This window comes from Vipera ursinii (assembly GCF_947247035.1).
Source record: "Vipera ursinii genome assembly, chromosome: Z".
Classification (NCBI taxonomy): Eukaryota; Metazoa; Chordata; class Lepidosauria; order Squamata; family Viperidae; genus Vipera; species Vipera ursinii.
This window is the reverse complement of record NC_139517.1, coordinates 28,885,111-28,911,754: the sequence shown is the minus strand read 5'-3', so window position 1 is coordinate 28,911,754 and position 26,644 is coordinate 28,885,111. Positions and strand designations below refer to the sequence as shown.

The 26,644-nt window shown below is 40.0% G+C and overlaps 1 protein-coding gene across 2 annotated transcripts in view; it reads right to left on the bottom strand.

Moving 5' to 3' along the window:
* Positions 1-26,117, bottom strand: part of CCDC47 (coiled-coil domain containing 47) — a 38,167-nt gene extending 12,050 nt beyond the window's left edge. Inside the window, exons 1-8 of one of the 2 annotated variants that reach the window (XM_083378179.1) lie at positions 26,017-26,117; positions 18,693-18,949; positions 13,697-13,804; positions 12,525-12,699; positions 11,029-11,150; positions 9,871-9,936; positions 8,277-8,378; positions 6,999-7,109 (exon numbers count right to left, since the gene is read on the bottom strand). In XM_083378179.1, coding sequence (XP_083234305.1) covers positions 6,999-7,109; positions 8,277-8,378; positions 9,871-9,936; positions 11,029-11,150; positions 12,525-12,699; positions 13,697-13,804; positions 18,693-18,944 — 936 coding nt within the window. In that variant the 5' untranslated portion in view covers positions 18,945-18,949; positions 26,017-26,117. Of the gene's footprint in view, positions 1-6,998; positions 7,110-8,276; positions 8,379-9,870; positions 9,937-11,028; positions 11,151-12,524; positions 12,700-13,696; positions 13,805-18,692; positions 18,950-25,836; positions 25,963-26,016 lie in introns of those variants that run through there. The other variant, XM_083378180.1, reaches the window with a different exon arrangement.
* Between the last annotated feature and the right edge of the window lie 527 nt (positions 26,118-26,644).

Here is a 26,644-nt window from a genome sequence, read left to right as displayed (position 1 = left end):
AGGCGTGGTCGTCCTGTAAAAATGACTGCAAGAGCACAGCGCATAATGCTTAATGAGGTAAAGAAGAATCCTAGAGTGTCAGCTAAAGACCTACAGAAATCTCTGGCACATGCTAACATTTTTGTTGACACATCTACAATAAGGAAAACATTAAACAAGAATGGAGTACATGTGAGGACACCACGGAGGAAGCCATTGCTGTCCAAAAAAAATATTGTAGCACGTTTGAAGTTTGCAAAAGAGCACTTGGATGTTCCACAGCACTACTGGCAAAATATACTGTGGACAGATGAAACCAAAATTGAGTTGTTTGGGAAAAAACACACAATACAATGTGTGGAGAAAAAAAGGCACAGCACACCAACATCAAAACCTCATCCCCACTGTAAAACATGGCGGAGGGATCGTCATGGTTTGGGGCTGCTTTGCTGCCTCAGGGCCTGCACGGATTGTTGTCATTGATGGGAAAATGAATTCCAGAGTTTATCAGGACATTTTGCAGGAAAACGTACGACCATCTGTCCGCCAACTGAACCTCCGCAGAGGATGGGTGATGCAACAGGACAATTTATTAATTTTATTTATTTATTAATTTAATTTCTATACCGCCCTTCTCCCGAAGGACTCAGGGCGGTGTACAGGGCAATAAAATGCAATAAAAATACAATATACAAAAGTTAAGATAAGAATTAAATAGAATAGCCCAATTGCAGTAAAAGTTAATTAAAATTACAATTAAAATATCCCAAACCCATCAGACCAGGCCGGCTTGTTCAAATAGGTGAGTTTTCAGGTCACGACGGAAGGAGCGAAGGTCAGGAGCCATCCGGAGCTCAACCGGTAAATGATTTCAAAGGTCTGGTGCGTCCACAGAGAACGCCCTCCCCCTGGGGGCCGCCAGCCAACACTCTCTGACTGACAGCACCCTGAAGAGGCCCTCTCTGCGGGAACGCACTGGACGAAGGGAAGTTGACGCCGGCAGCAGGTGCTCCCGTAAGTAATCCAGACCCATGCCATTCAGCGCTTTATAGGTCATCACCAGCATATGATCTTCCAGGGAGAGCTGTGAATCCAGGAGGACACCCAAGTTGCAAGCCCTATCAACGGGGGGTAATACCTCACCCCCCATGGTTAAAGATGGAATAACCTGAATTTCCTGAGATGCTGGCACGTACAACCACTCAGTCTTCTCGGGTTTGAGCCGAAGCCTGTTCCTCCCCATCCAGACCTGAACCGCCTCTAGGCAACGGGACATCACATCGAGGGCATCACTGGGGTGGTTTGGGGTGGAGATGGAAAGCTGGGTATCATCAGCATACTGATGATACCCGACCCCAAAACCACGAATGATCTCACCCAGTGGCTTCATATAGATGTTGAACAGGAGAGGCGAGAGGAACGACCCCTGAGGAACTCCACAAACGAGAGGCCTTGAAGCCGACCTCTGCCCTCCTGCCAGCACCGACTGCGAACGTTCCAGGAGGTAGGAGGAGAACCACTGCAAAACAGTGCCTCCCACTCCCAATGCCCTGAGACGCCACAGTAAGATACCATGGTCGACCCAAAGCATACAAGTAATTCAACAAAACAATGGCTTCAACAGAACAGAATACGCCTTCTGGAGTGGCCCAGTCAGAGTCCTGACCTCAACCCGATTGAAATGCTGTGGCATGACCTTGAGAGCGATTCACACCAGACATCCCAAGAATATTGCTACACTGAAACAGTTTTGTGCAGAGGAATGGTCCAAAATTACTCCAGATTGTTGTGCAGGTCTGATCTGCAACTACAGGAAACGTTTGGTTGAGGTTATTGCTGCCAAAGGAGGGTCAACCAGTTACTAAGTCCAAAGGTTCACATACTTTTTCCACCCTGCACTGTGAATGTTTCCATCTTATGTTCAATTAAAACATGACAACAGCTAATGTTTGTGTAATATTATTTATTTATTTTTTATTGAAAAGTTTTAAAATACATTTGTGTAATATTATTTTAAGCAGACTGTGTTTTTCTATTGTTGTGACTTACATGACGTTTAGAGCGTATTTTATGGCCAATTCATGCAAAACTCCACGTAATCCCAAAGGGTTCACATACTTTTTCTTGCAACTGTATATGGATGCTGTGTTTGTGACCAAATGGGCTGTTCCTCAATGCCCGGTGGAACCACCTCTGTTAATGGAGACCATTGATGGCCAGTTGCTTCTGTCTGGGTCAATTAAGGCTGCCATGCAACTATTGAGTATGGCCATTGGCTCTCATGAGGAGGTCATTCAATTTTATATCACCTCTGACCTGCATTTCCCAGTGGTCTTGGGCTTGGCGTGGCTCCAGAAGCACAACCCTCAGATTTACTGGTCCCAGAATTTGGTTACCTTCCTCAGTTTACAATGTAAACTGATCACACCTGCCAAGTATGTGCAGGCCAGGTTCTGAGTCCCCCAGGGGTTTCCCTGCCAGCTGAATTGGTGGACTTTGCAGAGGTGGATCAATTGCCCACACACAGGCCATATGACTGCCCCATAGACTTGATCGTTTGTGCGCCTCTCCCAATGGAACATTTGTACTCCATGTCTGACACTGAGTTAGCAGCATTGTTTGACTTCCTGGACAAAAATCTGGCTCAGGGCTTTATCCAGCCCTCGTCTTTGCTGTTGTTAGTGCCAGTTCTGTTAATGAAAAAGAGGTTTGGGGAATTGAGACTCTGTTGCAATTATCGCAAATTGACCACCCTTAACCATTACCCTCTGCCCCTAATTCCAGAACTTCTGGAATGGCTCCAGGAAGCCAAACTGGACCTGAGAGGAGCCTACAATCTAGTTAGGATCCGGCCCGGTGATAAATGGAAGACAGCATTTGGCATTCGGTACGGCCACTTCCGAGTATACAGTCATGCCATTTGGGCTGACCAATGCCCCTGCTGTCTTCCAGCATTTCATGAATTTTGGGACCTGTTGGATCAGTGTGTCATGATCTATCTGAATGACATCCTGATCTACTTTCACAGAAGAGTCATCATCAGCACCTCCGTATGATCTTGCAATGGCTTTGGGAATATCGATTGTATTCCAAACTGGAGAAATGCCAATTTTATTGCTTCACCATCAACTTCCTGGGACATCACATTTCTCCTGAGGGCATTGCCATGGAGCCAAGCAAGATCAAGTCCCTGCATAGTTGGCAACCCCCACATCGAGCTAAGGATATCTAGTGACTCCTTGGGTTCGCCAACTACTATAGGACATTCATCCTCGGCTTTGCCTCCCTGACCGTGCCCCTCACTTGGCTTCTTCAGAAAAAGACCCCGTTTCACTGTAGCACTATGGACCAATAAGCTTTCCAGGCCTTGAAGCAAGCCTTTATGCAGAACCCATCCTGAAACACCCTGACTCACACCCTACATTTGTCATGGAAACAGATGCTTCCAACATTGCTGTTGGAGTGGGATTACTCCAGGCTCACGCGCCCGGCGGTACCCTCTTCCATTGCACATATTACTTGAGGAAACTTAATCTAGCTGAGGCAATAAACCATCTAGGAGAAGGAGCTACTGGCCATTAAGGTGGCGTTTGAGGCCTGGAGACATCATTTGGAAGGGGCCTGGCATCAAATCAAAGTCCAGACGGGCCACAACAATCACGAATGCTTGCAGACTGGCCAGAAATTGAACCAACGGCAGGTTCAGTGGTCTCTATTTTTTACCAGGTTCAATTTCCGCATCACATATATCCTGAGTGGTTGCAACCAAAGAGCAGATGCTCTCTCTCAAGGCAACCGGAATACTGCCACAAGCTTCTTCCCCTAGTACTTCTCTGCAGTTCAGGAACCAGTGGATTTACAGGCTCAGCTATGGGAGGACAACAGCATAATACATGAGTGGATCAATGACGGGAGGACTTGGGACCAAACTCCCCATGGACCTTCACTGAGGCACTCATGATCGGCTTTATGTTCCGAGGGGGCCGCTCTGGGGACTCATCCTCTCACAATGCCATGACAATCCTGCAGCTGGGCATTTTGGCCTCTTCAAGACTCTGAAGCTGGTCTCCTATACATTCTGGTGGCCCTGATTACAACACAACATCCAGGCCTATGTCACATCTTATGTACAGTGCCGGCAGGCCAAGTCAGCAAAGAGAGCCTCCCAGGTCTGCTCCAGCCCTTGCCGTCACCCGAGAGACCCTGGAGAGCAGTGTCCATGGACTTCTTGACAGACTTGCCCCCGTCTTCTGGGTTAATGACAGTGTTTGTGGTAGTGGAATGCTAAGATGGTGCATTTCATCCAATGCTGTGGTTTGCCAACAACCCCACCACAACCTGCATGTTCATTCAGCATGTCTTCCATCTGCATGGCCTACTTGATAGGGTCATTTTGGATACGACTCAATTTACGGCCCGGTTCTGGAAAGGGCTGCTGAAGGCCTTAAATGTACAAATATGTCTGTCATCGGTGCATCATCCAGAAACAGATAGTGGAACCAAGAAAGTGATTGGAATCCTGGAAGAATATCTGCATTGCTTTGTGAATCAGCAACAGGACAATTGGGCAGATTATCTTCAGCAGTCAAGTTTGCTTTCAAAAGCTCGCAGCACACCTCCACACAGGTGACACCTTTCCTAGCCAATGTTGGGTATCATCCTCAGCTTTTTCCCTTCATGCAACTCAACTTGCCCATTCCTGCAGCTAACAAGTATCTTGCAGAGTTACAGACTGTCCATCAATTGGTATGATGGCAACTGGATAAAGCCAAGGTGGATTATAAGTCGCTGATTGGTCTTGGCATGATATGCCTGCGTTAGCTGTGGAGATTGTGTATAGCTGTCAACCAGGCACCTTCCATCAGACTGGCCTGCCAAGAAATTGAATCATCAGTACCTAGGCCCTTTCCCCATCGAAGCTGTCATTAATCCGGTCGCCTATCACCTGACATTGCTCCGCTTGCTAAGAGTACATCTGGTCTTTCACCTGTCCTTCTTGGTTCCAGAACAACCAGCCTGCCCACTCTGCCAACCAGAATACCCCCCACCGGAATAGCATGACAGAGACAGTGCTCCTGAGTACGAGGTCGCCAGCATCCAAGTTTCCTGTTGGCTGAAAAGCCAGTTCCAGTACTTGACTGAGTGAAAGGACTATGGACCAGAGGACTTCACCTGGGAGGATGCAGCCACTGTGCATGCTCCTGCTCTGATACAGGCATTCCACGAGCAGTTCCCCTCATGGCCACATCCTGCCTGTTGGACCCGGGGGAAGGGTCATGCAGTGAGGGATAGTGTTGTGGTTCCTCAACTGCCAGCAGATCTGGCAGCTGAATCAGATGAATCGGATGAGGGGGAAGGAGTGCCTGGGTTTGGAAGATTTTGAGGAGCAAGAAGACTCAAAGCCAGATGCGGAGCTAGGCCCATTTGCTCATGCTCAGGCAGAGACAGCTGTGTTGGGGGACTGAACTGAGCAAAGAGGATGAACAGCTGGGGCCTGTCCCAGATGTGCATATGGGCAGAAAGAGGCGCGCAGGACAACGGAGGGCAGTGGAGCAGGTCTCCAGGAAAAGTAAGAGGTTCTAAGAAGCCACACCCTGGCTGGACTATAAAGAGGAGAGGTGTGGGAGGTGCCAGTTGCCGCAGGCAACCGTTCATGCTCCAGTATCTTGTTTATCTGTCGGATTTCTTTTGCCAGGATTCTTTGCCAATTCTTTGCCAGGTTTGTTGGCTTTCTTTGTGTTTGAGTTGAATTGCTAATTGAGCCTTCCTGCTGGGAACTCAGAGACTTTATATTTATCTCAGCCAAGTGGGAGCAGAGACTGCTACTGTTTGTTTCAACATCTAAGGACTGTTTATCAGGAGTTTATTCCATAAACGCCTTGTTAAAATAAAAAGGGTTTTTTTCCTCATGAGTAAGCCATTGAGTAGCACTTGCAAAGGCTGGGTCAGAACAAATCGCACCAACTGTTGTCACCTTCTCACCAAGCTGCTTAGCAATAAGTCTTGTAGCTCATTCCAGCCTTGTGGAGGTCTACAATCTTGTCCCTGACATCCTTGAACAGCTCTTTGGTCTTGGCCACGGTGGAGAGTTTGGAATCTGATTGATTGCTTCTGGCTTCCAGGTGTCTTTTATACAGGTAACAAACAGATTAGGAGCACTCCCTTTAAGAAATGTTCCTAATCTCAGCTCGTTACCTGTATAAAAGACACCTGGGAGCCAGAAGTCTTGCTGATTGATAGGGATCAAATGCTTACTTCATTCATTAAAATGAAAATCAGTTTATAACTTTCTTGATTTCTGGAATTTTTTTTGTTGTTATTCTGTCTCTCACTGTTAAAATAAACCTACCATTACAATTATAGACTGATCATTTCTTGTCAGTGAGCAAATATATAAAATCAGCAGGGGATCAAATAAATTTTTCCCTCACTGTAAATATTTTGGCTTTAACTAGCAATGAGTTCTATGAGCCTAGTAACAAAACAAGTATGTCATGGATTTCTTCTATGGATGAGATATGACAAGGCACGACTCATTAACAGTAAAAAATGAAACAAAAACAAAGCATCAACCATCAGGTCGACATCACGCTAGAGATATTCTCTAGAAATGTTTGATTTGCTTCCACCAAAAGGATAAGTTGAACTAGTCAGATTTTGTTTCTGTGAAAATGCTGTGTACAATCATTATTTATAACTAATCTGTGAGACAAGTGGACATTTGCCTAGAATTATTCAGTACCTTCATAGAAGGGCATGATTTGTTTCAGACTTAACTAGTTATACCACGACAATACATAGAACACTCACTTACCAATTTTAGGCATATGCTTATTTCCAAACCTGAACGCTCAGTTTTTCAGAATAGTTCAAGACAGAAAATACTTTGTTTTAAAACAAGTAAACAAAACAAATAAGGATGTTCCAATGCATAACAATATGCAAACTTGTACCCTGGATGCTCATGAGAACTGAGCATTATCACAACTTGAATATTTTAGCTGTTTATTTTACATTACCTTCGTATCCATCATTCCTTCTGTGACCTCACCCATTTCTGATAAGATGGCCAGTGCTTCTGGGAGCCCATACTTTGCCCCAGTTTTGGGTTTATCACTGCAGAACTCACTCTGCCAAAAAGGAATTGCCATGTTTTAAGGTAAATCTGCTATTTCTTGCATAGTTAAATCTCCAATCAACCTAATCCAAACTTTGAGATTGATTTAAGAACTTAACAGCGAGAACAAGACCATGCTCAACTGAAAGAACGATAGCTTCTGATTGCACAAGAAGAATTTGCTGCCTTTAGGGGCTTATGAGATGTTCTAAATCTGGAATAAAAGAACTCACATTCCAGCATAATTTTGCACATTTAAAAAAGGATTACAATAGAGGTTTTAAATTCATATGTTTACTAAAAGGAAAAAAATACATATGAACTGAAGATACATATAAACAAAACGTAAAAAAAGCCCTTCCATCATGGTCTTTGTCCCCAGAAGCTGTAACCATTTATTTAAGTTTAATCCAAGCTACACAATAGTTCCCTGCCCAATTTAGCTATAAAATTAATTAATTAGATTGACACTGCAAATTAGACTTGTCACAAACTGTCCAATTAATTAATTAAGGCAATATATTACGACAACATGTAGTTAAGACAGTCCTGGAACATTTATAAGCCTTCAGAAATAACATTTCAGAGTTTAATGTCGAGTTTGGAGATCCAGTCAGTAGCTGCCGTTGTTACACAGAGGAAGTCCTTAAAATCTCCTGGGTATCTTCTATTAGTGCATTCCCTCACTATATGTTGGATAGTCTGTCGGGGAGCCCCGCAATCACATTGTGCTGAAGGTGTCTTTCCCCATTTATACAGATAATCGGCACACACCCCACGAGTCGTTCTAATTCTATTGTATGTCACCCATATGTGTCGGGGTAGATTAAATCCTGGAGGATTAATATGCTCAGAAATATCTTGGCAGGTATAGCTACTCCATGCTTCCATCCACTTTTGTATAGTGCTCTGATGTTCGGCCAGCAGCTTAAGCGCTGTGAGGAGTGGTGGATTTCTTGACTTTAATTGACATCCCTTAGGCTTTATAATGGCTTCTTTTTTTAAAAAAAAATTGTTTTAACTGTTCTAACTTGTAAATATGAAATGCTTTTAATTGTGTGTGACCAGCCATACGCTAAATAAATAAATAAATATAAGCCTTCATATGTGTTTTAAAATTCCCTCTTCCTTCTCTAATTACCAATTTTTTAAAAAGTCTTTCCACAGTTCCAGTACATACCAGGTCCTGCATTTCCTTCTGAAGCCGTACCAAGGCTTTTCTTGTCCCAACAGCGAAAACGTAGGTATCCATATCATCATCATTCATAGTAACTTTTATTTGCTGGATAACAATAATGTAATAATAGGAATACATACATTATTTTGCACAGAAGGTCCACTAGTAGAAGAACAGTCCAATCATGTGGCAAAAGTATAAAATGCCCTGGATAGCAAATGTCCATTTAATCAAGATTAGGTCATGCTTAAGGAGAGTCTCAAAATTATTCTGAGAATCTCTAAAATACGGTATAGTATTTTCTCAATAAAAGAATAACTGCAGAACTCCTTAAAAAGGCAAAGTAGGAAATACAGATGGACAATTTCTCATCAAGAAGTTACATTTTGATTTATTTTATATATTATTACAGAATACTGGTAGTGATCATTTACCAACAGGAATTGGAACAGGAATTGTAGAGCTAACATCACAGTAATAAAGCTGACAACAATCTGACTGGACCAATTTATACAACAATCCCAGGTGTTCAATATCCCATGATCCCATGATCAAGTGGTTGCCATTTGGGACCTCCTGATGGTTTCCCCACTGAATCTGCTTGTTTGAAGGTAGTAGTGAAGCTAGTAGAGAAGTGACTGGAAGATGCTGTGATGTCATGAGTTCAAGCCAGTTGCTATGTGCCTAAATCATGATCACATGGCTTTAGGGACATTGCATTGGCTGCAGATAGGACCTGTCATAAATATCCTTTATTCAGTGCTGTCAATAGTTGAACAAGTGGATGTTAAACAAGGACTACCTGTACTATTATTAGGGATCTGTACTGCTACCTACTCATTTGCAGCATATCATCAGAATAATACAGGTAGTCCTCAACTTATGACCACATTTGAGCCCAAAATTTATGTTGCTAAGTGAAAAATTTGTTAAATGAGCCCACTGTACAACTTTTCTTGCCACATTTGTTAAGTGAATCACTGCAGTTGTTAAATTAATAACAGGGTTGTTAAGTGAATCTGGCTTTCCCACTGACTTTGTCAGAAGGTCACAAAAGGTGATCACACGACTAAGGGACACTGTGACTGTCATAAATATGAACCAGTTGTCAAGCATTTAATGTAAATCACATGACCATGGAGATGCTGCAATGGTCATAAGTCGGTTTTTTTCAATGCCTTTGTAATTTTGAACAATCAATAAATGAACTGTTGTAAGGTGAGGACTACTTATATTGGCCATTTCCCAGAAAAAATAATAATAGTCTCCACTCTGATTATAAAATATGCATATAATACACTTATTTTGGTGCCGACTAACATGGTGATAAAACCCACATGCTTTGATTCTGAATTTCTACTAAGACACATGCTGCTTCTGGGATTTAAATGAAAATGTCAAAAAATTAAAAATCTTTTTTTGCAGCCATATGGGCTATAATTTGTGAACTTTTATAAGGAAAAAAACAGAAAGCAGTGATTCCCACTGTGAGAGTAAAAGCATCACACATATTGAACTATAGTTTTAATAAGCTAATCAAACAGTGTTATGAATATAATTCACTCGAGCTATTTTTGATTATAAAATTAACACATACCACTTGGTCACAGGCTGGCCTCATCATGCGTGCAAGAACATTCAGCAAGTCTTGTCTCTTAAGAAACTGAAAAGTGAAAAGTGCAAATGTGTGAGAACTTCTCATCTCTCCATTGAGACCCCTAATTCAATGAACATCACAAACTTTCTGCAATAAAAATATCACTCTGTGCAAAAGATACATCTTGAAGTTTATTTTGCTTATTTTAATATATTTTGATCCTGCCTTCCCCCCCACAGTACAAGGCAGCTGACACACATCAAGGACCCAGAGAGTGAAAATCAACTTCTTCAGTCCAAACATGCTCAGGCAAGTCAAGATGTACTTCCAGACTATATACTGGGCCTTTCCATAACCGCCATACCTAAGAGAAGCTTTAAGTAAACAAAACTAGAGTACAAGACTTTGTCTTAGGACTCTGGCATCACGCTGCCTTTTCATGGGAAAATGGAAAATGAGGAATTATCTTGTTAAGTCACTGGAGGAAGCAATGGCCCATTTTAGGGGATATACGTTTTATTTACTCACTTCCATGTTCTTCATGAAAAAAGGAGTGGAGTAAAAGACATGTGCTAAGCAGTTAGTTCTTCAGTTTGCTATACCAGAACCTGCACCTAGCGCATCTCCCCAGTTGTAATCTCACTTCAGATTACAATCAATAGAATGGGCTTTAGTGATACAGCAAATGTAGCAGTAGTCTAAACACAGTTCAGATCCTGCAAATTCAAAATACTGTTATTAGCTATGACTAGTTCTTTGCCAACTGAACTAGCTTCCTCTCTTACTAATATACAGTCCAGATTATTGTTTATTGAAGTTCTTTACAGGGTATTGTTTAATTTATACGCTGCTGAACTTTCAAGACTAATGCTGTATCTGCCAGCTCATTTTATATGCCTACAATCTGAGATTCTCAACACAGATCATGGAAGGTAAAACCTTCATTTTCAAAATCCTGACCTTGTCTGTCATCGACGATTTTTTCCCCAATGTCAGAATAACTTCTGGATCCAAGGTTTTAAAAATTTCTAACATTTTAAAATTCTTTTTTTTACAGGGAAAAGTAATATTTGCTGCTATTTCCAAACAATTGGCATTTGAGGAACTTTGTTGGTTTACTGCAAACTAATCCACTGCTAGGGTTGGAATTTCTTATACCTTGAGTTGGATAAGCATGCCTTCACAACACACTCTACCGGAACACCACAAATTATAGATATGTTCATTCTCTTGGTTCAGTTTGCCTGTACTTGTGGCTTCTTTATTTGTACCATCATCACCTTGAAAGAAAGGATATACCAATTAATGGGCATTTATTATTTATACTGAGCTGATGTTGATGACATTCCCAGTGAGAGCAAGTTACTGTAATACATTGTACCAGTATTGCTGATTTGTTGTTGTCTTTCAGCCTCTTCTAAGTGCCAGCAAGAACCTTGAAAGCTTTAAATGACTTGCATCACCTAGGTAAGAATTTGGTTTTACTACAACTTCTCTCTCAATTAATCTGCTTTTGACTGATCCCAATTCACCATTTTATACAATGTTTTATTTTTTTATTTTATTTTAATCCCATTTATATCCCGCCCTTCTCCGAAGACTCAGGGCGGCTTACAATTTAAGCACAAACCAATGTGCTTAGCAATAGCCTTCATTCTATGTATATGCCTGCTTATTAGGGCTTTCGGCCCCCGCCAAGCGGCATTATTACAAAGTCAGCTTATTGCCCCCAACAATCTGGGTCCTCATTTTACCTACCTCAGAAGGATGGAAGGCTGAGTCAACCTTGAGCCTGGTGGGATGCGAACCTGCACTAATTGCAGGCAGCTGGTGTTACTTAAGGAGGCATTAGCCCACTGCTCCACAATGCTGTGATAGCTCCCATAAAATACTGCACTGTATTTTTCGCTCCTTTGAGATCTAATGATTTTCACTGCCACTATCCTCTATAACTGATTCTCTCTCTGCTCTGTCTCTTATTCCTTCTATAACCTTCAGTCCATAAACTTTAAGCAATGCCATTTCAATTTTGCCATTTATCATCCAATGTCTCAGTTCCCCCTCTCACTATCTCACAGGTCTGCAACCTGCGGCCCCGGAGCCGCATGCGGCTCTTTCAGCCATCTCCTGCGGCTCCTAGTCCTCTGCCATGTGCAGTCCAAAAAAAAAAAAAAAAAAAAGTGGGACTAAAAAATTTCAACCAATCAATTCAAATATGCAGGGTAGGTGTATATCTCGCCTTGGCTCCACTCTTCAGTCAAACTCTGTTCTGCGCATGCGCGCATGTGCACACATCTTTTGCGGCTCCCAGTTTTTCCTTTTGTGAGGGAACCGGTTCCGAGTGGCTCTTTCACTGTTTCAGGTTGCTGACCCCTGCACTATCTTCTCAAACTAGTTATTTCATGCTAAATCATGGTGATTCCATACATTTGATACTTCAAGTTAAGCAACAGAAAGGCTCTGAGGGAGTTTTAAAACCTGATTCATTCTACATACCAATTAATGTTTCTTGTTTTCTAAGCCCTCTTCCTGAAAAAACATTGTCACATATAATACCTTGAACTGCACTAACTCTAAGAATTCCTGGACTTTGCAATTTTGTTTTCATAGGAAAAAGGGAGAAGAAGGTAAAGATAAATCATAAACCAACTCACCAACTAGTGAAAAGTTACTTTCAAGTAGCTCTCGATGACTACTGAACCAGGCCTGAGCCAGGCGATTGTTCTTATTCTTTCCAATGATATAGTTCATGATATAAGCAAGGAGTCCTGTCACCATTAAAATTTCCATGTAGTAACTTTCCCAACTATTTTGAAGATGTGCAGGAACCTGATGAATTTGAACATTGTTAAAAGCTATTTCATTTAAGAAAAAAACCATTTCCAGCCAAAATCTTGGCTCTTCATTATAATCAGCATTAAGGTTTTATTAATTTAGCAATCAGCAATTCTAACTCCAGGCACAGAGAAAATACTAAATCAACATAATCCATTCTTCTCATAAATTTATTTTAATCCTCTGAAATACTGAATACTGCTAAAATACCAATAAACGAGAATATTTATAGCTCTGGGTTGAAATGAAGAGTCCTTGGTACTCTCTGAACTTGGTTTTCTTGTAGATATTTTATTACCCAAATTACCCAATAGCACTGATGTTACCTTGTTTGGATAATGAAATGTCTGCAAGAAAACAACCAAGCTCAGAGAGCATCAAGGACCCTTTATTGCTGAAATACTTTTCTGCAGTTGAAAATTATTTTCTTTAAATTTATCTGGTTCCATTATGTCATTCAGATCATACCTATGATTTATTATAATTCAGCAAGACTGTAAACATCTAGACTTTGCTATTTAGCTATAATGTACAAATACAGAGTGACACTATGAATGCCAGTATTTATCACGGTTTATTGTTACCTGTGGAATAAACCCACTTCCATCTGTTATCTCTATCAACCTATTAACATCTACCAGGAAAAGTTCTGGTGTTTTTGGAGAGTTTGGGCAGAACAAAAACATAAATTAGCAGAACTACGTGCACACACACGTGCAGGGGGGAAGAGAGAGGTAAGTAGGTGTGTTTATGTGTGTGCACATACACATACACATACATGCAGAGAGAGAGAGAGAGAGAGAGAGAGAGAGAGAGAGAGAGAGAGAGAGAGAGAGAGAGAGAGAGAGAGAGAATCTATCCACATTTCATTCAAAGTAGAGATTAATCCAAGACACTTATGATTACAAACTTAATTATAATAGTTCAGGAGAAAACCTAATACGAGACATTAATTAGAAATTATGTATAACTTTTCATTATCTTCACTTACATCAACAATTGTAATAGGATCCTTATTTTTGCCGAGAGATGCATCAGGTTTTTCTTCATAACCTTCAAATTCCTCATCATCATATGGCTCACTTTCTGTATCACTTTCCTATAACAAGAAGGCAAAATGTACGGAAATATCCATTGTTTCAGGTAAGTGAGATAGTAAATGCCTGTCTTTTAAACATACAGCTATCTCCTGCTTTTACTATTCTAAATACAACATGTACATCTTTGATAATGGATGACTGATTCAATCACAAGTCTATGGAGATTCTCAATTATCCAGGTCATTGTTGTCCAAAAGGTGCTTTTTCCAAAAGGCAATTGGACTTTCTTGGATTTTTCTTTGAAAACGTTTCACTTCTCATTCAGTTCTAATTGACTTGAGGGGAATGGAAGGATTTATATTCTTTTGGTCATCTGGTCGTTAGCCTCTGAGGGTTAGTCATTAGTGTTAGCTGTTTGGAGATTTATCTGTATCCTCGGAGACACCTGAATCACAGTGTAAATAGGTGTGACTTTCTTGGGACTGCTGAAAGGATTGAACTGTAAACAGGAGATAGTTGTGTTGTACCCTCCCCCTCTGTTGAGAAAAGGCTGTTTAACTTTACCTAGATGGTGCCTGATCCCTCTTTCAAACCAATGGTCCTTTCTGTATAGAATATAAACTTTGCTGTGTTCAAGAGTGGCCCTTTCAAATGCAGATAGACTGCTGCAGCTTGTCCTGATGAATTTGTTCTCCTGTGTTGTGCCATGCATTTATCAAATAGTTGTTTTGTTTCTTCAGTGTATAGGTCTGCACATATCTTGCTGCAATGCACTGCATATACCGCATTGCTCAGTTTGTGTCTGGGTGTTTTGCCCTTGGACTGGACATGCTTCTCCCTTAATATATTCCTGGGTTTAAAGTGTACACATATCTTGTATTGGTTGAAAATCCTCCTGAGTTTTTCAGATATTCCTGCAACATATGGAATGACAACATTGCTCCATTTGTTGTTCTCTTCTTTGTTATGAAGGAGCTCCACAAGTCCTAAGGGTTTCCTTGATGTGTTTTGTTCCTTCTCTTTTCTCTCTTTGATGGTAGGCAAACCTTCAATCCAGTGGTTTAACCTCCTGATTACTCTAGTGGATGGTAAGAATGAAAATGTAAATATTGATCACTGTGTGTAGGTTTTGTGTATACTTCAGAATTGAGGCTTTTGTCTTCCTTTATATATACTGCACAGTCTAAGAAGGCCATACTATTTTCTTTAATATCTTCCTGTATGAACCTAATGTTTCTGTCCACAATATTGACGTGTTCACATTGTGGATAGAGGGAACCACTTGTTTGAAAGAGGGATCAAAAAGGTTATGTATGTTAAAACTGAACAGCTCCCCCCACCTCAACAGAGGGGGAGAGATACCACACCACCTATCTCCTTTTTACAATGCAGTCCTTTCAGCAGTCCCAAGAAGCTTCCATACGCATTTACACTCTGATTCACATGAATCTTAGGATACAGATAAATTCCCAAGAGGCTTCAATGACTCTCAAAGAGCTACCACTAACGATTAGAGTGCTAGTGACCAGGTGACTGCAAAGAATATAAATCCTTCTATTCCCCTCCAGTCAGTTAGAACTGAAGAAGCTTCTTGGATAAGCAAAATGTTTTTAAAGAAAAAAAATCCAAGAAAGTCCAGTTACCTTTTGGAAAAAGCACTTTTGGGATTCAATCACATGGGTGAAACTAATCAAAGAGTGCTATGCACAAAAGTAGACTACAAATGCAGCAGAATATGAATCTCATCAATATGAATGCCCATGCAAGAAAACTAGAATGCTAATTATAATTTCCTACTTAAACATGGGCAGTTATTCAGAAATTTGAATGCTGAAACTCAGTTCTGTGGGATCATATCAGAAGAGGCCTGGCCAAATGTTTCTTGACTCTTTGCTTACATTGTAATGGAGGAATGGAAGGTAAACCACTCTCATTTCCATCCTTATGTGCTTCCAATTACTACCTACCACTAAATCATGCCTCCAAAATTTGGCAAAAAAATGATGAAACTCTGCTATTTCAGGTATGGGGCTGGAGGGTATTAAGAATGAAAATAGGATCAGCTCAGCTCCCTGAAGCTTCTTGTATTCATTACCTCCATCATTTTTGAAACCAAACAAACAAAAGGTCCCAACAGTGAAAAGCTGCATAGCCAAAATTAGCTATTTTGTTTCTGAATTTCAGACTATTGAAAGATCATAAATTACATGTTGGAAAGTTGTACATAGTTCAGCACCTGCTCTCAGCTGTTTGAATATGATATACAGTACATGAAGCTCTGGCCTAGTAAATTCAACTGCAATACAAAAAAGGAAATACAAATCTGCAGTTTATAAATTGATCATGTATAGGATTGCTCTGTAATCATGGAAACGTCTATGGCAGGAATGTCAAACTCGCGATGTCTCGTGACATAGTGAGACATATCGCAACTTTTTCCCCATTGCCGGCAATGGGGTGGGCACGGTTTCAGGACGATGCATCCGGCCTGTGGGCCGGCAGTTTGACATGCATGGCAAGGATTATAACAGCAATATGGAATACTTTCCAAATTGCAGGCAAGATCCAAACAGATTTTAATTATAGGTTATACTATATTTATATATAAGATATATCAACCCACAACTTACATATGGTCTCCAACCTTCAAGATTGTACCATTAGAATTCAGCAGAGATATATGTGTGTGTGTGTGTGTGTGTGTGTGTATAATGTATGTGTATGTATATATGTATATGTGTATATATACATATGTGTGTGTGTATGTGTGTATATGTACAGTCATGGCCGAAATTGTTGGCACCCCAGAAATTTTTCCAGAAAATCAAGTATTTCTCACAGAAAAGTATTGCAGGAACACATGTTTTGCTATACACAGGTTTATTCCCTTTGTGTGTATTGGAACAAAACAAAAAAGGGAGGAAAAAAAGCAAATTGGACATAATGTCAAACAAAACTCCAAAAATGGGCCGGACAAAATTATTGGCGCCCTTTCAAAATTGTGGGTAAACAAGATTGTTTCAAGCATGTGATGCTCCTTTAAACTCACCTGGGGCAAGTAACAGGTGTGGGCAATATAAAAATCACACCTGAAAGCAGATAAAAAGGAGAGAAGCTCACTTAGTCTTTGCATTGTGTGTCTGTGTGTGCCACGCTAAGCATGGACAACAGAAAGAGGAGAGAACTGTCTGAGGACTTGAGAACCAAAAATGTGGACAAATATCAACAATCTCAAGGTTACAAGTCCATCTCCAGAGATCTAGATTAGCCTTTGTCCACAGTGCGCAACATTATCAAGAAGTTTGCAACCCATGGCACTGTAGCTAATCTCCCTGGTCGTGGACGGAAGAGAGAAATTGATGAAAGGTTGCAACGCAGGATAGTCCGGATGGTGGATAAGCAGCCCCAAACAAGTTCCAAAGGAATGCAAGCTGTCCTGCAGGCTCAGGGAGCATCAGTGTCAGCGCGAACTATCCGTCGACATTTAAATGAAATGAAACGCTATGGCAGGAGACCCAGGAGGACCCCACTGCTGACACAGAGACATAAAAAAGCAAGATTAGTTTGCCAAAATGTACTTGAGTAAGCCAAAATCCTTCTGGGAAAACGTCTTGTGGACAGATGAGACCAAGATAGAGCTTTTTGGTAAAGCACATCATTCTACTGTTTACCAAAAATGAAATGAGGCCTACAAAGAAAAGAACACAGTACCTACAGTGAAATATGGTGGAGGTTCAATGATGTTTTGGGGTTGTTTTGCTGCCTCTGGGTGCCTTGAATGTGTGCAAGGCATCATGAAATCTGAGGATTACCAAAGGATTTTGGGTCGCACTGTAGAGCCCAGTGTCAGAAAGCTGGGTTTGCGTCCGAGATCTTGGGTCTTCCAGCAGGACAATGACCCCAAACATACGTCAAAAAGCACCCAGAAATGGATGGCAAGAAAGCGCTGGAGAGTTCTGAAGTGGCCAGCAATGAGTCCAGATCTGAATCCCATTGAACACCTGTGGAGAGATCTTAAAATTGCTGTTGGGAAAAGGCGCCCTTCCAATAAGAGAGACCTGGAGCAGTTTGCAAAAGAAGAGTGGTCCAAAATTCCGGGTGAGAGGTGTAAGAAGCTTATTGATGGTTATAGGAAGCGACTGATTTCAGTTATTTTTTCCAAAGGGTGTAATATTGGTAATATTAAATTAAGGGTGCTAATAATTTTGTCCGGCCCATTTTTGGAGTTTTGTTTGACATTATGTCCAATTTGCTTTTTTTCCTCCCTTTTTTTGTTGTGTTCCAATACACACAAAGGGAATAAACCTGTGTATAGCAAAACATGTGTTCCTGCAATACTTTTCTGTGAGAAATACTTGATTTTCTGGAAAAATTTCTGGGGTGCCAACAATTTCGGCCATGACTGTATGTATATATGTTTGTGTGTGTGTGTGTGTGTGTGTGTGTGTACACGCAGCTTCTGTCTATAAGTATTTCTCTCACTCCTGATTTATAGATATTTGGAGCTATCTGATGTTCCAGAATTCCTTAGATTACAATAATTATGTATGTATCATGTGGAACTGATTTCTTTGATTACAATAATTATGTATATATCAGATGAGACTACACAAACTATAGATTCACTCCTGTTATAGCTCCAGCATTCTGTGACACTCTCCAACTTCCTTGCTGATTTTTTTGAAACCAAAAACTTATTTTGCCAATGAAACTGGCCAATTAACATTGATACTATCTTGTTTTCATTGTCTGTCTTACTTAGTCTTAAGCATGTAAAGCTTTATAGAATGGCTCATGTTTTTTTAAAAATATAAATTATATTAGAAACCTGTCCACAGATATACCCAAACTAAAGAAAATACACAGTATAATTGGATTTCCTATTAGTCCGTCTTACACTTATTATCCCTTTGCATCAAAAAAGATAAATCCGTCATCTCACATCACCTGTCCATCACCATCCTCAAAATCAAGGCCTTCATCTTGTCCTTCAAGTTCTACTGTGGCTTCCTCCTCCTCCTCCTCTTCTGCTGTAACAATCCGGTGGGGAGATTCTGTGGCTTCAATCACATCTTCAAACTCAGCAAAATCATTATCATCATATTCTACTAAGTCGTCGTCATCGAACTCCTCAAATTTGGCCAAAGAAAGACCCCATAGGATAAAGAAAGTAGCCATGAAAAACCACCAACTTCTCATTGTTGCTGGGGAAGAAAATGCTCAATAAATAAAAAATAGCAAAGGCCCCAAAACTTTAAAGTTCAAAATATTTATTTTCTTGTAAAAATGGAACTAGAAAACTAGAAAAAGAGTACTGTATCACAATCAGTAATTAGGTCTCATCTTGCTCAGCACTTTCAAATGTGTAATACCCAATGTAATAATAATAAATTAATAACAAAAATTTTCTCCACATGCACCTAGTACTCCTTCTTCCATTTGTTTTCTCCATAAAAACCATGGTATGTGGGCTGGATTGATAGCAAAGTGAATTTCCAATGAATTTGTTATTTATTATTAGCAACCAGAAGAAAATGTTGCAGATTACTACTTTTTCCCAAAAAATAAGCCATTATTCCATGGAGATCTTTTCTGCAAATCTTTTTTTCTAAAGCAATTTAGATTAAACAAGATTAACAGGAATTGTAACAAATTGTGGAAATAAACCTCAATAATAGTGCACTTCACAGAATAAATACTTTATTGTAGCCATCCTGAATTTACTTCATTATATGAAAGGACCACAATCTTTCCGTAATAAATAGGGCAAGATGTGACTTTCCAAATGTTGAATTATAGTTCTGGGCATCTTTCCCATGCTGAATGGCGATATTTTGAGACATTTGTTTAGATTTAGATTTTTTAATATAGATTTTTTTAAAATCCTGCCTTTATTATTTTTGTACATAACTCAAGACAGTGGACATATCCTTTCCCACAGGCTCAAAGTCACCCAGCTGACTTTCATGCCTAAAGTGAGACTAGAATTTATAGTCAGGAGTTTCTAACCTGAAGCTTAACTACTAGATCAAACTGCATAATACTCATATTAGTCATGATGTCTGTAGCTGGTCCAATGAAAAAATGTATAAAAGAGATGGTCTGCATCCATCCAAGAAAGGGACTGAGTTACTTGGCAATAAAATCACAGCTTTTTTGGAGGAACATTTAAACTAAATAATGCGGATAGTGAGTCAATTGATAGAGAACATCACTGTCCCCGGCAATCTAAGAAAATAGGGGAAGCCAGGCACCACACAAGTTATGCAGCAAGTAAACACAGGGTCAGTCATAAAGGACTCAAATGTCTATAAACCAATGCACAGAGTATGAACAGTAAGCAGGGTGAACTAGAAATTCAGGTAAATGAGGGCAGATATGATATTGTTGCCATTACGGAAACATGGTGGGACGAAACCTACAAATGGAACACACAGCTAGAGGGATTTAAACTATTTAAAAGAAACAGACTAAACAAAAGAGGAGGAGGAGTTGCTCTATATATAAGAAATAACTTTATCTCTACAGAAATAGAGCACAACAATGACGAAAACTGTAAACTTGAAAGCATTTGGGTCAATATAAAAGGGGGAAAAATGACATTGCCATAGGTGTATACTATAGGCCGCCCAACCAAGCAGAGGAAATAGATGAACTTTTTGCTAGTCAGCTAACTAAGATATGTAAGAAGCACATCACAATAGTAATGGGGGACTTTAATTACCCTGATATCAACTGGGAGACAAACTCTGCACCAAGTGGAAGATCAAACAGATTCCTGACAAACCTAGCAGACAACTTTCTCTCCCAAAAAGTAGAGAAGGGTACTAGGGGATTAGCCATATTGGATTTAATTCTCACAAACAGAGATGAAATTATAGATGGTGTCGAAGCCACAGGAACCTTGGGGGGAAGTGATCATGCAATATTGGAATTCAACATTCTGGAGGCACAAGCAATAGAACACAGCCAAACTAGAGTCTTGGACGTTAAAAGAGCTAATTTCAATAAACTTAGAGAGACCATGGGAAGATTTCCATGGATGAGAATCCTAAAGGGGAAAACAACTCAAGAAGCTTGGGAAATTTTGAAAAGTGAGATAATAAATGCCCAGTCTAGCACAATACCAACAAAGAAGAAAAACAACAGCTCAAAAGAAACCAGCATGGCTGCATAAAGAACTCTCTGATAAATTGAAAGATATAAAGGACAAGTATAAGAAGTGGAAAGAGGGGCACATAACTAAGTCAGAATATCAGCAAATAGCCCGTGCCTGCAAAGATGAAGCGAGGAAAGCTAAGGCTCAAAATGAACTAAGGCTTGCGACCAAAGTCAAAAATAACAAAAAATGCTTCTTTCAACATATAAAAAACAAGAAAAAAGTTAAGGAAATGATTGGTCCATTAGTGGGGGAAAGTGGCAAGAAGGTGACAAGCAATAGGGAGAAAGCAGAACTATTTAATTGGTTTTTTGCATCTGTCTTTACACAAAGGGAAAAAACAGTCCAACCTACCCAAACCAGAATAGAAACACAAGTTAAGACAGGCAAGAAAATGGTAAGTGAGCACCTGTCCAGCCTAGACGAGTTCAAATCACCAGGACCAGATGGATTACACCCCAAGGTTCTCAAGGAACTGGCAGACGTGATCTCAGAACCACTGAACTATATTTTTCAAAGATCCTGGAGCACTGGGAAACTACCAGAGGACTGGAAGAGAGCTGATGTAGTTCCCATCTTCAAAAAAGGGAAAAAAATAGATCCAGGAAACTACAGACCTATCAGCCTGACCTCAATACCTGGGAAGATTCTGGAAAAGATAATCAAACAACAAATCAGCGAACACCTTGATGCAAACAAAGTCATCACTAAAAGTCAACATGGGTTTGTCAAAAACAGATCATGCCAGACAAATCTTATTACATTCTTTGACCAAGTGACAAAACTAGTGGACCAGAGGAATGCTGTAGATATAATTTACTTGGACTTCAGTAAGGCATTCGATAAAGTAGATCACAACCTACTACTTGATAAGATAGAAAAATGTGGGTTAGATAGCATTACCACCAGATGGATTCATAGCTGGCTGACAGGCCGTACTCAGCGTGTGGTCCTCAATGGAACCGCATCTACATGGAAGGAAGTGTGTAGTGGGGTGATTGTCTTAGTAGACAATCACTTCAATATGAGCCAGCAGTGTGCTGCAGCTGCCAAAAAAGCCAACACAGTGCTAGGCTGCATTAACAGAGGGATAGAATCAAGATCAAGTGAAGTACTAATACCACTTTACAATGCTTTGGTAAGGCCACACCTGGAATACTGCATCCAGTTTTGGTCATCACGATGTAAAAAAGATGTCAAGACTCTAGAAAGGGTACAGAGAAGAGCAACAAAGATGATTGGGGGACTGGAGGCTAAAACATATAGGGAACGGTTGCTGGAATTGGGTATGTGTAGTTTAATGAAGAGAAGGGTGAGGGGTGACATGATAGCAGTGTTCCAATATCTCAGGGGCTACCACAAAGAAGAGGGAATCAAGCTATTCTCCAAAGCACCTGAAAGCAGGACAAGAAGCAACAGATGGAAACTAGTCAAGGAGAGAAGCAACCTAGAACTAAGGAGAAACTTCCTGACAGTTAGAACAATTAACCAGTGGAACAACCTGCCTCCAGAGGTGGTGAATGCTCCAACACTGGAGGTTTTTAAGAAGAGACTGGACAGCCATTTGCCTGAAATGGTATAAGGTTTCCTGCCTGAGCAGGGGGTTGGACTAGATGACCTCCAAGGTCCCTTCCAACTTTATTTTATTATTATTATTATTATTATTATTATTATTATTATTATTATTATTATTATTTTAGTATTATTAATACAGAAATAGCAGATATGCTACAAATAAAATAAAATAGTTCACATCTCAAATTCCCTATTTTCTGTACAATTGCCTTATGGAAAAAAATAAGCAGGATTAGTTAGTCCTATGGATCACTGAAAGAATTGTCTGTCTGATCTGGGGTTTAAATGATGCTTGTTTATTTATTCACCTCTAATCTGCCTTGAAAGGACACAAACTCCCCCTCCATTAAACAGCTGGTTGTAGTAATAAAACATTACCAGAGTTATCTTTTGAGCAATGAAGGAGAATTAAAATTCTTTTACATGTAAGCCTTCAGGATATGAACAATTTAAACAATTTAAAATGAAAGAGAGTCAGACAACTATATGCATTTAATGAAACAGTTTTTTTTTAAAATTGACATCTCAGGCCTAGTTTCTCAAGTTTGGGATTGAATTTATCAGACATCAGCACCCAAATTTTAATACTGTGGTAATATGTGAATAGGGGGTGGGCAGAAAGTAGTTCAGAATTAACTAATATAATGGAGCTGCAGGTAATACATTAGCAGTGACTCCACACTTTTTAAATCTCATGCTTTAACAACAAAAGGATTCCTACCCTGAATCTGACTGTTGAATATTAGTTTGATGTGCCCTGAGGCAAGGAAGATGCTTCATATCTGGTGTAGAGATGCTTACTATACATGTCTACCAGCATTTTTAAAAAAATCATGGCTTATGTAAATAAACACAGATTAACAAGTATATCCATGCCAAACCCAAACTACTTATCTCATATTGAATGTAAATAATGCAAACCTATTTTGCTTGAACTTCAAAAACACAATTTATTTCAATTTGCATGGCTACTTGCTTGTCATGCAACTGTGGACAATTAACAGATATTTTTTAAATTAAATATAAATTAAATAATTAAATTAGCACACTGAATGCAATTTACATTCAAAACATTATTGGCTTGCATAACATCCTGGCCAGTGCCTTCAAAGGATCTTTCTTCCAGGCCATCAGGGCTTGGACCATCCAAATTTCAAGGGGAATATTGTACAGTAAAGAAGGCATGGTAACAGAGAATCCCTAGCAACTAAGAAAACATGTCCCCTAATCCCATGAGATGATACTGTTTAATTGATGAGGCCTTGAACATGCCAACCCTTTGAGTTTTGTTGGAACAGCAGAGATAATTGGATACAAATGATCATGCAAATATCCAGACTGTGTGCTATTAAGAATTTGTCAAGTGATCACAAAAAATCTTTAATGGCATTGGAATCTCACTGGCAACCAGTGCAGTTCATGCAACAAGCATACCCACACTGCTGAATTCGGGACTAGATGGAGCTCTGAGTGGTCTTCAAGTAAAGTTAATTTTATTTTAATTTGTACATTGCACTGTTTTAATTTGCCCTGTAAACCGCCCTGAGTCCTTCGGGGAAAAGGGCAGTATATAAATCGAAACAAACAAACAAGTAAATAAAGCCCCATATAATGTGCATTGCAATACCTAAATGCAAGGTCACTAAAGCACAATTATGAACAGGATCTCTTCATCAAATAATGAGGCCATTTGGCACACAACATGGATGCAAAGGTCCTCGTAGCCATGTCTGTTCAACTCCATTCAGAACTTTAAAAGGAAGGATCTCCAGATCTATTTGATTCCCAAAGCCACTTGGTCTTGCTAGAGTTAACCTCAGACTGGTCCTTTCTAACCAGGCTCCAGCTCCAGACTGACAGATTTTTTTTGTGTGTGGGTATGCTAGGATTGAGATACAGGTAATCCTTGACTTACAACTGCAATTGAGCCCGAATTACAGTCATAAATCAAGGTACCATGGGACTGGATTTGAATTTACCACTGTTTTTTACAACAGTTATTGAGTGAATACCATAATCTTTAAGCAAATCCATTTTCCCCAATGGGTGTTTTGTAACTTTGAATGGTTTTTAAATAACCAGTTGTAGCTAAGGACTATCTGTATACAATTGGATATCAACCTTTTTCCTCCTCACCCAGTCAATCCAAACACCGATTGTATTATGTGGCCATTTGTCATTATAATAAGGAAAAATGTGAAATTGAAAAAAATAAAAATAATTAGGTGAATTAAATTATCTGTTTAAAATTTTGCATATGTCTTAGCTTTATCACTGAAAAAGTAATTCACAAATCCTTGTTTTAACATTCTTCTTGTAATTATAAAACCTATTTCTTGAACCACTGACCAATATAACATAATGATATAAGAAATAATAAGAAAATGGAGAGGAAACTCATTGACCTTTGTAACCAACGTGTATTTTGAACTGGGATCTGAGCTAAGAATCATATCATTCTACTGGTGCAATAACTTACACATGCAGGTAAGCTATTGCAGAGCATTATACTTACCCAATGGCCACTGTTTCAAGTATGAGTAACAGATTATATTAAAAAAGCAACATGTTGTAGTTTCCCAGTAGTCCTGACACTACTGTATGCTTGACTTGAATAGATAATGTATTATTTAAATAATTCAACCTTCACAGCATGTTGATTGCAATTTCCATAATTCTTTCTGTGATCAAAGATCTAATGATAGTATTGATTACTTTCTAGTTGCTGAAATACAACTTCCACAATTCTTTATCACTAACCATGTTAACAAAGGTCTATAACTCTTGGAAAGATTAAGCTGCCTAACCTGCCTAACCTCAATATAGTTAATGGATTTATGGAAGGTGTAGTTTAACACACTCTAAAATTACCAATGTTAAATTCCAAGAAAGCAGCATAAAATTTCTGAGTGCATGACAGATCAGACATCTCAGTGTTTCTAACTTTATTATCACTGAGGGCTAAACCCCCCCCCCCCCCACATTTGTAGAGCAGATTGGGATTACTATTGTACTACAGGAGCGGAAATTTGACAGACTTCTTTTTAGCTTTATATACACACAATTTCCTGCCCATCTATACTAACCAGTTTTTCTAACAGTTTCCATTTTTATTATTTCAGTTTAGCAAGATATATGTGTGAAAGGCGTTCACAGGGCTGGCCTAGATACCCAAAAGGAACCTCAAAAGCAGTGCAAATGATTAGCCAGATCTCCAACTGAGCCTGTTCCAACCAGACTAAATCACCTTCAGCCATTCACGGTGGCTGAGATTGCTAAAAGTGCAGTTCAGGTTATCTGGAGGGAACGAGCTGGGGAAAGCTAGCTTCGGGACCAATTCCAGGTCCAGGCACGCACCTGTGAGAAGCAACCCTCGTGTACAGCCAATTTGGGGCTGTTTTTCCTCTCCCAGGACGGGCCGTGTCCACGCCTTTCCTGATTGAGGAACAGCATTACTATTTAGCTTACTATTTAGCCCTACAAGAGAGAACTCCCTCCCCCAGTATCTCTTAGTCCTCCAGCCCTTCCGCTCGATACCTCAGACCAGGGTTAGTCTCTCAACGTCCACAAGACCAACTCGCTCCTCGGCTAGGTTGAATGATCCCAACAGGGTGGCTTTTTTCGCCCTGCCGTTCTTCGCCGTAAAGTACGACACTTGCGTAAGTCAGCGCATGCGCCTTGCAGTTGAAAGATGAGAAAAGTTGCTGAAGCGAGCGGACATTCCTTAAATGTATACCTGGCTGCTTTCAGGTCTTGGCAACCTTCGTTGCGTTTTGATGATTTAGGCAATTAGAAGAGAGAGAGAAGAAGAACTGAGACTTTCCTTGTTCTGGAAAAATATGCTTTATATTTTCTACGGGCGTAAGGCAGTGATTTAGGTTTAAAGCAATGCTGCGCGCGGCGTACTTAGCGCTTTTTATATTGAATTTTAGAAGCTGGGCTAAATCTATTTCTCCCCGTCCCATTTGTATTTAGAAACGGAGATTAATTCTCCCATACTATGACATTTTAGGTTATCAACTGTTGAGCTTTCCTAACGCAGACATATTTTTGGTAAAATAAATTGGAACTGTTTTGTGGCACTATATACAATCATTCTAGCATAATCTTTCAGGATAAGTGTTCATGTCAACTGAAGGACAACAGTGCGTTTGTTAGGCTGATG